Below are 16,226 nucleotides of genomic sequence, written 5' to 3'. Positions count from 1 at the left end.
CTTAATACATTAATAGGCACTTTATTTACTTACATTAAATTCTATAGTAATTGTAATATTACACTATTTATTGAGACAAATTGAAAAAAATCCAGAACATTTTAATTTTGATTTTTAAGTGCTTTTATTGGCCTATAATAAACAAAGCAAATCAGGGTTTTAATGAAAACAGTGTTCCAAATAAAACCCTTATATATCCTCAAAAATATAAAGATGATTTAGGTATGCAAATAAAGAGTTTTGTCAAATTAACTGATGAGTGCTGATGCAGGAATGGTTTTAGAGGTGGAGGCCAATGACATTTGTTTCCCTACTCATCTCTTCTGACTATTTTTCACTAGTTTTGCATTTGGCTAGGGTCAGTGTCACTACTGGTAGCATGAGGCGATACCTGGACCCTACAGAGGTTGCACAGGCAGTCCCACTCCTCCAAGAGGGCACATCAATACATGCCATTGCCAGAGGGTTTGCTGTGTCTCCCAGCACAGTCTCAAGAGCATGGAGGAGATTCCAGGAGACAGGCTATTACTCTAGGAGACATGGACAGGGCCGTAGAAGGTCCTTAACCCATCAGCAGGACCAGTATCTGCTCCTTTGTGCAAGGAGGGACAGGATGAGCACTGCCAGAGCCCTACAAAATGACCTCTAGCAGGCCACTGGTGTGAATGTCTCTGACCAAACAATCAGAAACAGACTTCATGAGGGTGGTCTGAGGGCTCAATGTCCTCTAGTGGGCCCTGTGCTCACTGCCCTGCACCATAGAGCTTGATTGGCATTTGCCATTGAACACCAGAATTGGCAGGTCCGCCACTGGTGCCCTGTGCTTTTCACAGATGAGAGCAGGATCACCCTGAGCACATGTGACAGACGTGAAAAAGTCTTGAGAAGCCGTGGAGAATGTTATGCTGCCTGTAACATCGTTCAGCATGACCGTTTTGGTGGTGGGTCAGTGATGGCCTGGGGAGGCATATCCATGGAGGGATGCACAGACCTCTACAGGCTAGACAATGGCACCCTGACTGCCATTAGGTATCGGGATGAAATCCTTGGACCCATTTTCAGACCCTACGCTGGTGCAGTGGGTCCTGGATTCCTCCTGGTGCACGACAATGCCTGGCCTCATGTGGTGAGATAATGCAGGCAGTTCCTGGAGGATGAAGGAATTGATACCATTGAATGGCCCTCACGCTCGTCTGACCTAAATCCAAAAGAACACCTCTGGGATATCATATTTCGGTCCATCCAACACCACCAGGTTGCACCTCAGACTGTCCAAGAGCTCAGTGATGCCCTGGTCCAGATCTGTCAGGAAATGCCCCAGGACACCATCCACCGTCTCATTAGGAGCATGCCCCGACATTGTCAGCCTCGCATACAAGCACGTGGGGACCATACAAACTACTGAGTACCATTTTGAGTTGCTGCAATCAAATTTCGCAATATGTATGTATTCTTAACTCAAAAAAGTATCTTCTATTGCTTTCAGCTTCCTCCAAATTCCATTTTTTTTCCCTGCTGTGGTCTGACTTCCTGTTAGAAGGTGGCTACGTTCATGCTCCATGGTTCCTCTGTATATAGGAATGTAGCCACCCTCTCTTGCTTACTCCGAGGATGAACTATAGACTAAGGGCTATGGGATTTGTGTTGTGCATAGAACAGTGAACATGACCCCAACAAACATGCAAACAAATAGAAGCGAAGGGGGAAATGAAGGGTTTGGAAGCTCTATCCCTTTCCCATCATATCCAACACAAAAGAAGTCTCCTGACATGCACTCGGTATACATGTGAAATCACTGACCTTCTTCTGAGAGATATCTCAAGTCATAAAATTCAGAAGCGAATGTGCCATAGGTATCCTGGTGTTTCTCATCCAAAGCAGAGTCCCCTTGATCAGTGTGGCCTCCTCTTGCTGCACTCTCATCTGCAGGACTAGCCTTGGCTGATGATATGAAGAGTAACCATGTCCCCAAGTTGAGGCACAGCAGAATCATGGCACTGAAGAAAAAAAAAAAAATTGTTGAGTCATTCAATATATTTCCAACATTATTTAGGCCCCGTTCAGACAGGTGACAATGGAGAATCTGTGGTGGATCGCTTTTCAGAGGGCGGTAGAATAGCAGCCGACAGGTATTTGGGAGGTGCTACTGCTGAACAGCAATATTACATTGCAGGACCTTGCTGCAACTCCAAGCCAAGCTTTTGGCTCCCATGTTTGGTGTGAATGAGCTCTTGGGTGTCCAAATGCTTTAAATCCCAACTCCAGGAAACTATTGTTATCTCTTGCAGTGGAAGTGTGCCTGCATTTCACGGGTTCACTGCCTATTTTGTCTGGGAGCCCTTTCACCCTGATATGTTTGTCCTGTATGTTTTCCTTGTAAGAAAAGCGCAAGAAAAAGGTTTCCCTTTAAATCCTATGGGATTTTTCACACCACTGCACTGTAAATGCGGTGCGCCCTGCATGCTGCATCTTCTGTGCGGTTCTTAAAAATGCACCACAAATGCAGCTCCCCATTAAAGTGAATAGAAAATGTGTCAAAAATGCATTAACACGCACCAAAAACGTACGGTGTTTTGCATTTTTGGTGCATTTTTGGGTCACATGTCCATTTTTCTCAAATACAAGCAACCAAAAATGCACCAGAAATGCACTGGAAATGCATCTAAAACACAACAAAATTGTGGCAAAAACGCATATGCGTTTTTACCCAGATTTTGCTACAGTGCAGTGTGAAAGGGCCCTAAAAGAGACACGTGCTTTTACGTACCTGACCCTCCGCTCCTTCAGCAGACGGTGCTCTCCCATGCTTGAGCAGTGGACTGTCCTTCAGCATCCTCACATCCAGCAGGGCTATGGACTCTGCACTGGTCCTGATGATGTCAGAACCAGGGGCGGACTGACCATTTGGAAACTCGGGCACTGCCCGTGGGCCCGGGGTCAGTAGGGGGCCCCATAAGATGCCCCTGGTACCTTTTTCATAGGCTTTTTTTGAGTTTGGGCAAGGACACAGGGGCCCTATGATCCCCTATTGCCTGGGGGCCCCATGAGTTGTCAGTCTGCCCCTGGTCAGAACCTTACAAATGGTGGAGCGAGGGGGAGAAGATGTGGAGACTGGTCTGACAGCTGGCTGAAGTGGAGAATCGGATTAGTAAATCTGTTTTTCTGTGTCCCCTAGACCTAAATGCGCAATTAACAATTAAAATGCATGCAAGGGATAATTTTATAGTTTCCCGGAAATTGAGCTTTAAGGGTTCATTTACACTAGATAGGCTGGTGTGCGTTTGTGAATGATTCCCAGTTCAACGCGCATGCGTTAGTGCATACAGTGTGGAGTGAATGAGCCCTCAATGCTCATTCAGCCCAAAACTTTCAATTTCATATGTGATATTTCTGTTTCTTACAATTGTTAGTAAAAAGTGATGAAATCATATAAGAAATTGAATTAAAGTGGAACTAAACCCTCCTCTCCTTTTCAGCCAAGGAAGCTGCCATCTTAGCCTCTGTTTGATCTGCAACGGCCATGTTGCTGCACATGTGATCAGTTATCACACCAGCCATTTGATGGTTTGACCGTTTGGTTGTGAATACAAGCGAATGTGAGTTACTTTCCCAGCAGGTGCCAGGAATGTAAAGTTTTTTTGAAACCGTTAAATTGATGGGCTTAGTTCCACTTCAAAGTGGAGCTCCACCCAAAAGTGGAAGTTCCGATTTAAAGACTGGTCCCCCGCTCCCCATTAAGGAATGGCACCTTTGGGGAGTGGGTACCCGAAATTGACAGGTACCCGCTCCCACTTCCGCTGTGATCGCCTGGGTGATCAGAAGCGGACGTTATCCTCCTACCCTCCCTCCCCGTAGTCTTTTGGGACACATGACAGGTCCCAGCAGATTACGGGTCCATTCAGGAAGCGCAGCGGGGAGGACACTGTGGGACCAAGGGACAGGTAAGTGGCTGTTTTTTAAAAGTCAACAACTACAGTTTTTATAGCTTCTGACTTTTATTTTTTTACAGTGTGAATGGAACTCCGCTATAAGGGTTTGTTCTCATCATGATGCAGAGACCAGGGGCAGACTGACCATTTGGAAACTCGGGCACTGCCCGAGGGCCCGGGGTCAGTAGGGGGCCCCATGAGATGCCCCTGGTACCTTTCATAGGCTTTTCTGAGTGTGGGCAAGGTTACAGGAGCCCCATGATCCCCTATTGCCCGGGGCCCCATGAGTTGTCAGTCCGCCCCTGGCAGAGACGTCAGTTTTTCTGCACACGTTCTCCAAAGGCACAACGAAATAATCTCTTCTCTATGTGCCCTGTTCACACCACAACTTTTTCCTGTGCAAGAATCTGCAACGTGGACATAAATTCATTGCAGCACGCATGGAAACCAATGGACACGGATGTCTCTGCAAGTGAAATCTGAGTTCCAGGGCCAGATGCTTAAAGAGGAACTAAACCCTCCTATTGTTTTCAGCCAAGGAAGCTGACATCTTAGCCTGTCTTTGATCCTCAACTGCCATTGTGCTGCACATGTGTTATGACACCAGCCATCTTAATGGTTTGACAGTTCGGTTGAGAACACAAGCAGATATGACAGTTAGTATTTCCGGCAAGTGCTGGGAATGTGAGGCATTGTTCACACCATGGTGAAGAGTTGTCAGTTTTTCTGAATGCGTTCTGCAAGGACAGGAAAAAATAGTTCTCTATGTGCCCTGTTCACACTAACACTAGTATCACGTGCAGATTGTTTCTCACTGAAACGGGCATGAAAACTGATGTAAACTGATGTCTCTGCAAGTGAAGTCTGCGTGTTAGTTTCCATCAGTTTTTCTACATGTATGGTACAAGTGAGCCCTGATTTTATGAAAATTGTTAAATTGAGTTTAGTTCCACTTTCACACCACATGCAGTCCAGTGCGTTTTTTTTTTTTTTCTCCGGTTCACACCACATGCAGTCCAGTGCGTTTTTTTTTCTGGTTCACACCACATGCAGTCCAGTGCGTTTTTTTTTTTTTCTCCGGTTCACACCACATGCAGTCCATTGCGTTTTTTTTTCTGGTTCACACCACATGCAGTCCTGTGCGTTTTTTTTTTTCTCCGGTTCACACCACATGCAGTCCAGTGCATTTTTTTCCGGTTCACACCACATGCAGTCCAGTGCATTTTTTTTTCCGGTTCACACCACATGCAGTCCAGTGTGGGTTTTTTTTCCAGTTCACACCACATGCAGTCCAGTGCGTTTTTTTTTCCGGTTCACACCACATGCAGTCCAGTGCGGTTTTTTTTCTACATTAAAAATGAAAATGATATGGTTTCCAAAGGCATAGTTCGCACCAGTGCGGTCAGTTTCAGTGTATTCCAGTTCCAGAAAAAAGAGTTGTACGTGCTGCATTTTTTCTGCACTGAACTGTACTGGAACACGCTAAAACACACCAGAACACAACTAAATGCACCCAAAATAAACCAGAATGCATATGTCCTTCTTTAAGGTGAAGAAAAAAAAGGAGGAACATGCACTGTAACACATCTAAAAGGCACATGCAGCAACGCATCCATGCACAGGGAGAGCTGGGAAAATGTGGAATAGACTCCCTCAAGAGTTGGTTCTGGCCAGCTCAGTGGATTGCTGTAGGAAATTCCTGGATTCTTTCTTGGATACACAGAATATAACTGGATATAACATTTATAGGTAAAGTTGATCCAGGGAATATCCGATTGCCTCTCGGGGGATCAGGAAGGAATTTTTGTCCCAGCAGGAGCAAATTGGATCGTACTCTGCTGGTTTTTTTTGCCTTCCTCTGGATCAACTGTGGGTATAGGATTATAACTTTTTTTTACGGTTGAACATGATGGACTTTTGCCTTTTTTCAGCCAGACTAACTATGTAACTGTGTGAACCAGCCCTAATGGTATATGAATAAAATTCAATACTATAAGTCAACACATTGGATGGGGTTTAGAAACACTTTAAAGCAATGAGTTTAGTTCCGCTTTAAGCTTTGAAAATGAAACTTACAAGCAGATTGGTTGCTATGCACAGCTCCTCCAGATTCTGGCTGCTCCAGTCTGTCTCTTAAACTGGACATACATTATACAATCTGATTGTACAATCTCCTTTAATTTGGCCAAAAACAACCAAAAAAAACCTAAACAACCCATTCAATTAGAATGCAATCAGGCAAGTCATTGCATTACATAGCTGATGGTAGATCCAAAAGAGGATTGTATGATCAGATTGTATTGTGTATGGGCAGCCTTATTCATGAATACAAAGAGCAAGCTATAGTAAGTAATAGAATGTAATCAGCAATCTCCATTCCCTGACATGACTGCAGTGGAGTGTAATGTGAGCACACGGATAGGAATGACATTTATCATGTACAGGGGTGGACTGACCATTTGGAAACTCAGCCACTGCCCGAGGGCCCGGGGTCAGTAGGGGGCCCCATGAGATGCTCCTACCTTTTTCATAGGCTTTTTTAAATTTGGGCAAGGACACAGGGGCCCCATGATCCCTTATTGCCCGGGGGCCCCATGAGTTGTCAGTCCGCCCCTGATCATGTACAGTGTTGTAGGTTAGCCTGCAGCAATGGGAATACAGATTGCACAACACAGACATAGTACAAATCCCCAATCAGAAATGCTAGACACCATTCATCCAGAGATCTCCGCACTGGGGAGGGTACTATAATCCAGTGTTCATGGGTGAGCTCAGCTGGTGCTGAAACAGCTCCTGCCTCTGCCTCCCTCTGCCCCTGCCTGCCCCTGATCCTGCCCCTGTCTCTGCCCCTGTCTCTGCCCCCCACACACCCTGTGTTCTCCAATACACACCCTACCTTCCCCTACAGCAGGACTGTCCTGATGGCCCTCTATGTGATGATGCATCCACACGCTGGTTACATGGATGTCTTCTTTTCCCAGAGAAGCTGCTAGATTTCTGGAAGAGAAAGGACCTCTGATGACATCACAGTCACGTGACACACGTGGAGAGGGGGCTTGGAATACAGGAGAAGGTGCTGTATGGAGGAATCTGCTGTCAGAAGTCATCAGTCTGCTTTGCTTACTGTCTTTGTTCTCAGTCGATGAAAGAAGCGAGGATCTGCAGTACCCCACTCTATAGGGAGGATGGCAATGACGACAGATGGGGTCTGACTGCTGCTCTGCAGTACCCCACTCTATAGGGAGGATGGCAATGACGACAGATGGGGTCTGACTGCTGCTCTGCAGTACCCCACTCTATAGGGAGGATGGCAATGACGACAGATGGGGTCTGACTGCTGCTCTGCAGTACCCCCACTCTATAGGGAGGATGGCAATGACGACAGATGGGGTCTGACTGCTGCTCTGCAGTACCCCACTCTATAGGGAGGATGGCAATGACGACAGATGGGGTCTGACTGCTGCTCTGCAGTACCCCACTCTATAGGGAGGATGGCAATGACGACAGATGGGGTCTGACTGCTGCTCTTCTACTCAGCTCAGATCATATAATACATTTCTCCTATTCGCTGCATGTTAGTCCATTAAATATACAAATAAAATAGTTTTATTATATCTGTTGGACAAGAAAAAATCTTGTGAGCTGATAACAGTCCAGAGGAAAAGAGCACAGGGATAGCATGGTTCCCTGCTATCTGTGTGGACTACAACCCCCTCCCCCTCCCCTTATGGAGGATAAAGGAATGTGTTCTGTAGTCCTAACATAGCCTGCCCTGAGGGGGGGGAAGGATGACAAGTATGGTTGTCTATGTGTTAATGATGGAATTATGTTAAAATTCAATTTAAAAAGTATAAAAAAAGAAAATGAATGCAGCCAGCACATTTATATTGTAAGGCACAAAAAGTTGGCTGCAGGGGCAAACTGACAACTCATGGGGCCCCCGGGCAGTAGGGGATCATGGGCCCCTGTGTCAGGGGAGGACTGACCATTTGGAAACTCGGGCACTGCCCGAGGGCCCGGGGTCAGTAGGGGGCCCCATGAGATGCCCCTGGTACCTTTTTAATAGACTTTTTTGAGTTTGGGCAAGGACACTGGGGCCCCATAATCCCCTATTGCGCGGGGGCCCCATGAGTTGTCAGTCCGCCCCTGCCCTGTGTCCTTGCCCAAACAAAAAAGCCTATAAAAAAAGGTACCAGGGGCATCTCATGGGGCCCCCTACTGACCCCGGGCCCTCGGGCAGTGCCGAGTTTCCAAATGGTCAGTCCACCCCTGGTTGGTGGTCTGTATTATAATAGAACAGTAATAGAATAGAACAGTAATTATAGGACCAGAAGCTACAATGCTATTGATCTTTGCTTTGTTCTTGGGTTTAGACTGGGACGGACTGACAACTCATGGGGTCCCCAGGCAATAGGGGATCGTGGGGCCCCTGTGTCCTTGCCCACACACTCAAAAAAGGCCTATAAAAAGGTACCAGGGGCATTTCATGGGGCCCCCTACTGGCCCCGGGCCCTCGGACAGTGCCCTAGTTCTCGAATGGTCGGTCCGCCCCTGGTTTAGACTTACTTTAAACTAGCCATATACTTTACAGTCTGATCATACAATACTGGTACAATCTGGCCATACACCATACAATCTGGTGTACAATCTCCTTTAGATTTGCCAGAATAGCAAACCTAAACAACCTTTTGTATAATTTTATCTAATCAGGCCTTCATACTACATAGTTGATGGTAAATCTAAAGGAGATTCTACATTCAGATTGTATGGTGCAGTGGTCTCCAAACTGTTGCCCGAGGGCTGGATGCGGCCCTCTGGACACTTTTCTTCCCACAGACACCGACAATGGGGCATAATTCCTGTTACTGACATCAACAACAGAGCACTATTCCACCCACTGACACCAACGATGGGACACTATTCCTCCCACTGACACCAATGATGGGGCACTATTCCTCTAACTGACACCAATGATAGGGCACTATTCTTCCCACTGACACCAATGATGGGGCACTGTTCCTCCCACTGACACCAATGATGGGGCACTGTTCCTCCCACTGACACCAATGATGGGGCACTGTTCCTCCCACTGACACCAATGATGGGGCACTGTTCCTCCCACTGACACCAATGATGGGGCACTGTTCCTCCCACTGACACCAATGATGGGGCACTGTTCCTCCCACTGACACCAATGATGGGGCACTGTTCCTCCCACTGACACCAATGATGGGGCACTGTTCCTCCCATTGACACCAATGATGGGGCACTGTTTCTCCTATTGACACCAATGATGGGGCACTATTCCTTCCACTGACACCAACGATGGGGCACTATTCTTCGACCTAATGCCAATGATGGGGCACTATTCCTCCCACTGACACCAACGATGGGGCACTATTCCTCCCACTGACACCAGTGATGGGGCACTATTCCTTCCACTGACACCAATGATGGGGCACTATTCCTCCCACTGACACCAATGATGGGGCACTATTCCTCCCACTGACACCAATAATGGGGCACTATTCCTCTAACTGACACCGATGATAGGGCACTATTCTTCCCACTGACACCAATGATGAGGCACTGTTCCTCCCATTGACACCAATGATGGGGCACTGTTCCTCCCATTGACACCAATGATGGGGCACTGTTCCTCCCATTGACACCAATGATGGGGCACTGTTCCTCCCATTGACACCAATGATGGGGCACTGTTCCTCCCACTGACACCAATGACGGCGCACTATTCCTCCCACTGACACCAATGATGGGGCACTATTCCTCCCACTGACACCAATGATGAGGCACTATTCCTCCCACTGACACTAATGATGAGGCACTATTCCTCCCACTGACACCAATGAGGAGGCACTATTCCTCCCACTGACACCAATGATGGGGCTTTATTCCTCCCACTGATACTAATGATGAGGCACTATTCCTCCCACTGACACCAATGATGGGGCACTATTCCTCCCACTGACACCAATGATGGGGCACTATTCCTCCCACTGACACCAATGATGGGGCTTTATTCCTCCCACTGATACCAATGATGGGGCACTATTCCTCCACCTAATGCCAATGATGGGGCATTATTCCTTCCACTGACACCAACGATGGAGCACTATTCTTTCCACTGACACCAATGATGGGGCACTATTCCTCCCACTGATACCAATGATGGGGCACTATTCCTCCACCTAATGCCAAAGAGGCAATGTTTACTTCCACTGATGCTGGGACAATTTCTACTCCCAATGTCCACAGTCTGGCCCCCCTAAAGTGTGAAGGACAGTAAACTGGCCCTTTGTTTAGAAGGTTTGGAGACCCCTGGTATAGTGTGTGGTCAGCCTTATTGAAGTATCCTGATACAATGTTAATGTATATGTGAGCTTAAAGGTAAACAGTCTGAGAGAATTTGGAACTTTCTAATGGCTTGCAGTCTAGTTTATTTAACGTGGTTGAAAAGCTCAGACATGAAATCTGAAAAAGCACATATTTCCTGAAACCAAGAGAAAAAAGGTGATGGGGAGGGACCTTCAGCTGAATGACAGCCTCTGCTCTGTTCCTGTGTGCTGTGAGGAGGGGGGGGGGTGTCCCTTCCCGCCAATCAGCTCAGTGCTCTCCTGTATAATATAAAACTGAAGCTCTGTAAAAAATCCTTCATCTCTGATAGTTACAAAGTTGTGCAGGACAAATGGCTGCAAATAACTAGGTACAACTTATGTGCGAGAATTCGCTTCTTTGTGTACCACCTGAGGCCAATCACTTCACTGGGTAGACAGTATGTAAGGGATTACAATCACTTTACATTTCTTATTGAACCACCTCAATACCGGCACCTTTACCCCCTTCCTGCCCAAACCGATTTTCAGCTTTCAGCACTCTCACACTTTGAATGATAATTACTCAGTCGTGCAACACTGTACCCAAATTAAATTTTTTTCCTTTTTTCACACAAATAGAGCTTTCATTTGGTGGTATTTAATTAGCACTGGATTTTTTATTTTTTGCGCTATAAAATTAAAAAAGACCGAAAAATTTGAAAAAAAAATGCATTTTAATTCATTTCTGTTATAAAATTTTGCAAATAAGTAATTTTTCTTCGTAAATTTGGGCCAAAATGTATACTGCTATACAATCCCAATCGGTGTGTATTACTTGGTCTGTGTGGAAGTTATAGAGTCTACAAGTTATTGTACCAATGATTGGAAATTGAACACACCTGATCAAAGCTGATGTACTGACGGCCTCATCTCATTTCTTGAGACACAAGCCAGGACAGTACAAATACCCCCCAAATGACCCCTTTAGTAAGCATTCCAAGGTATTTAGTAAGATGCATGGTGAGTTTTTTTGAACCTGTAATTTTTTCTCACAATGCTTTGGAAAATGAAGAAATTAACATTTTTTTTCACACAATTGTAATATTAACCACCTCCCATCCGGCCGTTGTATATAAATGGCCAGACGATGGCAGTGCAGGGTCGGGTGGCAGCTTATAAACAGCCTCCCCACCCCCTGCTTGTGCGCGCTCCCTCCCTCCGGACACAGTGGAACACCGATCGTCGGACGAGGTCCCGATCATGTGATCACTGATTGGCCAATCAGTAATCACATGCAGAGTAGTAAGCAAGATATAACTTGTGACATCATTGCTTACTACGTGTGAAATCTGTGAATGATCACAGAGGTCACATGGTACAAGGCTATTCACAACAGCCTTGTACCATGTGACAAGCTGTGACCAATTACAGCTCACACAGTAGTTCTCAATGGCTGCAAGAATGCAGCCAGAGAGAAGGAGAAATGATTGCTTTTACAGCCTTTATGGGTGTAAAAGCAATCAGTGTAAAATAAAAAAATCTTCATCACCCCCCACAAGTAGTACAGTGCCACCATGGTGACACTGTACTGCTAGGGTGACAGTATGTAAAAAAAAACCCATAATAATATAAAAAAAATAAAATAAAAATGTTTTTTTGGTTATAAATAGAGATGAGCGAAGTATTGAAAAATTCGATTTGGCTGATTCGGCGAATTCCAGTATGAAATTCGATTCGATGCGAATTTCTTCGCTACGAAGATGGCTTATAAAAAGGGTTTCTAGGCTTCAGAGAGCCTTTAAATTAGTGCAGAACACTGTACCTTTAATTTAAATGCCCTTGGAGATCAGGAAGGAGAAGGAGAAGGAGAAGGATGAGAAGAAGGAGAAGGAGAAGGATGAGAAGAAGGAGAAGGAGAAGGATGAGAAGAAGGAGAAGGAGAAGGATGAGAAGATGGAGAAGGAGAAGGATGAGAAGAAGGAGAAGGAGAAGGATGAGAAGAAGGAGAAGGAGAAGGATGAGAAGAAGAAGAAGGAGAAGGATGAGAAGAAGGAGAAGGATGAGGAGAAGGAGAAGGATGAGAAGAAGGAGAAGGATGAGAAGAAGGAGAAGGATGAGAAGATGGAGAAGGAGAAGGATGAGAAGAAGGAGAAGGAGAAGGATGAGGAGAAGGAGAAGGATGAGAAGAAGGAGAAGGAGAAGGATGAGGAGAAGGAGAAGGATGAGAAGAAGGAGAAGGATGAGAAGAAGGAGAAGGATGAGAAGATGGAGAAGGAGAAGGATGAGAAGAAGGAGAAGGATGAGAAGAAGGAGAAGGAGAAGGATGAGGAGAAGGAGAAGGATGAGAAGAAGGAGAAGGATGAGAAGAAGGAGAAGGAGAAGGATGAGAAGAAGGAGAAGGATGAGAAGAAGGAGAAGGATGAGAAGAAGGAGAAGGATGAGAAGAAGGAGAAGCAGAAGGAGAAGGATGAGAAGAAGGAGAAGGATGAGAAGATGGAGAAGGAGAAGGATGAGAAGAAGGAGAAGGATGAGAAGAAGGAGAAGGATAAGGAGAAGGAGAAGGATGAGAAGAAGGAGAAGGATGAGAAGAAGGAGAAGGATGAGAAGAAAGAGAAGGAGAAGGATGAGAAGAAGGAGAAGGATGAGAAGAAGGAGAAGGATGAGAAGAAGGAGAAGGATGAGAAGAAGGAGAAGCAGAAGGAGAAGGATGAGAAGAAGGAAAAGGAGAAGGATGAGAAGATGGAGAAGGAGAAGGATGAGAAGAAGGAGAAGGATGAGAAGAAGGAGAAAGAGAAGGATGAGAAGAAGGAGAAGAAGGAGAAGGATGAGAAGAAGGATGAGAAGACGGATGAGAAGAAGGAGAAGGATGAGAAGAAGGAGAAGGATGAGAAGAAGGAGAAGGATGAGAAGAAGGAGAAGGATGAGAAGAAGGACAGTTCTGTGACAGTTTCTGTCTATTTCTGACAGTTCTGGGACATTCACTCCATACAGCGGTTTCAACTGCTGTATGGAGGGAATGTCCCAGAACTGTCAGAAATAGACTATTTCTGACAGTTCTGGGACATTCACTCCATACAGCGGTTGAAACATTGTATCTATTTGTTTCCATAAATGGATCCATTTATGGAAACAAATAGATACAATGTTTCAACCGCTGTATGGAAGGACAGTCCCAGAACTGTCATTAATAGTCTATTTCTGACAGTTCTATGACATTCCCTCCATACAGCGGTTGAAACATTGTATCTATTTTTTTTCCATAAATGACATTCTGCATATACACTTAGAGGAGCGCTGCAGATACACTTTTTGCCGGCTTGGAATTATTCTTATTTTCATCCTACTTCTTCTTCTTCTTATGAGGATGAGGATGAAGAAGAAGAAGTAGGATGAAAATAAGATTAATTCCAAGCCGGCGAAAAGTGTATCTGCAGCGCTCCTCTAAGTGTATTTGCAGAATGTCATTTATGGAAAAAAATAGATACAATGTTTCAACCGCTGTATGGAGTGAATGTCCCAGAACTGTCATAAATAGTCTATTTCTGACAGTTCTATGACATTCCCTCCATACAGCGGTTGAAACCGCTGTATGGAGTGAATGTCCCAGAACTGTCAGAAATAGTCTATTTCTGACAGTTATGGGACATTCCTTCCATACAGCAGTTGAAACATTGTATCTATTTGTTTCCATAAATGGATCCATTTATGGAAACAAATAGATACAATGTTTCAACCGCTGTATGGAAGGAATGTCACAGAACTGTTAGAAATAGTCTATTTCTGACAGTTCTATGACATTCCCTCCATACAGCGGTTTCAACCGCTGTATGGAGTGAATGTCCCAGAACTGTCAGAAATAGTCTATTTCTGACAGTTATGGGACATTCACTCCATACAGCGGTTGAAACATTGTATCTATTTTTTTCCATAAATGACATTCTGCAAATACACTTAGAGGAGCGCTGCAGATACACATTTTGCCGGCTTGGAATTAATCTTATTTTCATCCTACTTCTTCTTCTTCTTCTTCTTCTTCTTCTTCATCCTCATCCTTATAAGAAGAAGAAGAGGATGAGGATGAAGAAGAAGAAGTAGGCAAAAAGTGTATCTGCAGCGCTCCTCTAAGTGTATCTGCAGAATGTCATTTATGGAAAAAAATAGATACAATGTTTCAACCGCTGTATGGAGTGAATGTCCCAGAACTGTCAGAAATAGACTATTTATGACAGTTCTGGGACATTCACTCCATACAGCGGTTTCAACCGCTGTATGGAGGGAATGTCATAGAACTGTCAGAAATAGACTATTTATGAAAGTTCTGGGACATTCCTTCCATACAGCGGTTGAAACATTGTATCTATTTGTTTCCATAAATGGATCCATTTATGGAAACAAATAGATACAATGTTTCAACCGCTGTATGGAAGGAATGTCCCAGAACTGTTAGAAATAGTCTATTTCTGACAGTTCTATGACATTCCTTCCATACAGCGGTTGAAACATTGTATCTATTTTTTTCCATAAATGACATTCTGCAAATACACTTAGAGGAGCGCTGCAGATACACATTTTGCCGGCTTGGAATTAATCTTATTTTCATCCTACTTCTTCTTCTTCTTCTTCATCCTCATCCTTATAAGAAGAAGAAGAGGATGAAGAAGAAGAAGAAGTAGGCAAAAAGTGTATCTGCAGCGCTCCTCTAAGTGTATCTGCAGAATGTCATTTATGGAAACAAATAGATACAATGTTTCAACCGCTGTATGGAAGGACAGTCCCAGAACTGTCATTAATAGTCTATTTCTGACAGTTCTATGACATTCCTTCCATACAGCGGTTGAAACCGCTGTATGGAGTGAATGTCCCAGAACTGTCATAAATAGTCTATTTCTGACAGTTCTGGGACATTCACTCCATACAGCGGTTGAAACATTGTATCTATTCTTTTCCATAAATGACATTCTGCAGATACACTTAGAGGAGCGCTGCAGATACACTTTTTGCCGGCTTGGAATTATTCTTATTTTCATCCTACTTCTTCTTCTTCTTCTTATGAGGATGAGGATGAAGAAGAAGTAGGATGAAAATAAGATTAATTCCAAGCCGGCAAAAAGTGTATCTGCAGCGCTCCTCTAAGTGTATTTGCAGAATGTCATTTATGGAAAAAAATAGATACAATGTTTCAACCGCTGTATGGAGTGAATGTCCCAGAACTGTCATAAATAGTCTATTTCTGACAGTTCTATGACATTCCCTCCATACAGCGGTTGAAACCGCTGTATGGAGTGAATGTCCCAGAACTGTCAGAAATAGTCTATTTCTGACAGTTATGGGACATTCCCTCCATACAGCGGTTTCCGGCAAAAAGTGTATGTGCAGAGTTCCTCTATTCTGCAGATACACTTAGAGGAGCTCTGCAGATACACTTAGAGGAGCTCTGCACATACACTTTTTGCCGGCTTGGAATTATTCTTATTTTCATCCTACTTCTTCTTCTTCTTCTTCATCCTCATCCTCTTCTTCTGAGGATGAGGATGAGGATGAAGAAGAAGAAGAAGTAGGATGAAAATAAGATTAATTCCAAGCCGGCAAAAAGTGTATGTGCAGAGCTCCTCTAAGTGTATCTGCAGAGCTCCTCTAAGTGTATCTGCAGAATAGAGGAACTCTGCACATACACTTTTTGCCGGCTTGGAATTATTCTTATTTTCATCCTACTTCTTCTTCTTCTTCATCCTCATCCTCTTCTTCTTCTTCTGAGGATGAGGATGAGGATGAAGAAGAAGAAGAAGTAGGATGAAAATAAGATTAATTCCAAGCCGGCAAAAAGTGTATGTGCAGAGCTCCTCTAAGTGTATGTGCAGAGCTCCTCTAAGTGTATCTGCAGAATAGAGGAACTCTGCACATACACTTTTTGCCGGCTTGGAATTATTCTTCTTTTCATCCTACTTCTTCTTCTTCTTCATCC

General features: G+C 44.5%; 1 protein-coding gene across 2 annotated transcripts in view; it reads right to left on the bottom strand.

Annotated features, from left to right (window-relative positions):
* FRRS1L (ferric chelate reductase 1 like) overlaps window positions 1-7,082 on the bottom strand; it is a 28,577-nt gene extending 21,495 nt beyond the window's left edge. The window contains exons 1-2 of one of the 2 annotated variants that reach the window (XM_089689070.1): window positions 6,826-7,082; window positions 1,801-1,997 (exon numbers count right to left, since the gene is read on the bottom strand). In XM_089689070.1, the coding sequence (XP_089545196.1) occupies window positions 1,801-1,993 (193 nt within the window). In that variant the 5' untranslated portion in view covers window positions 1,994-1,997; window positions 6,826-7,082. The remainder of the gene's footprint in view (window positions 1-1,800; window positions 1,998-6,825) is intronic. The other variant, XM_089689069.1, reaches the window with a different exon arrangement.
* Window positions 7,083-16,226: the final 9,144 nt, after the last annotated feature.

Source organism: Staurois parvus, unplaced genomic scaffold, assembly GCF_062004578.1.
Source record: "Staurois parvus isolate SC_StPar_1 unplaced genomic scaffold, SC_StPar_1.0 ptg000468l, whole genome shotgun sequence".
NCBI classification, from domain to species: domain Eukaryota; kingdom Metazoa; phylum Chordata; class Amphibia; order Anura; family Ranidae; genus Staurois; species Staurois parvus.
This window is presented reverse-complemented; position numbering and strand designations above follow the sequence as displayed.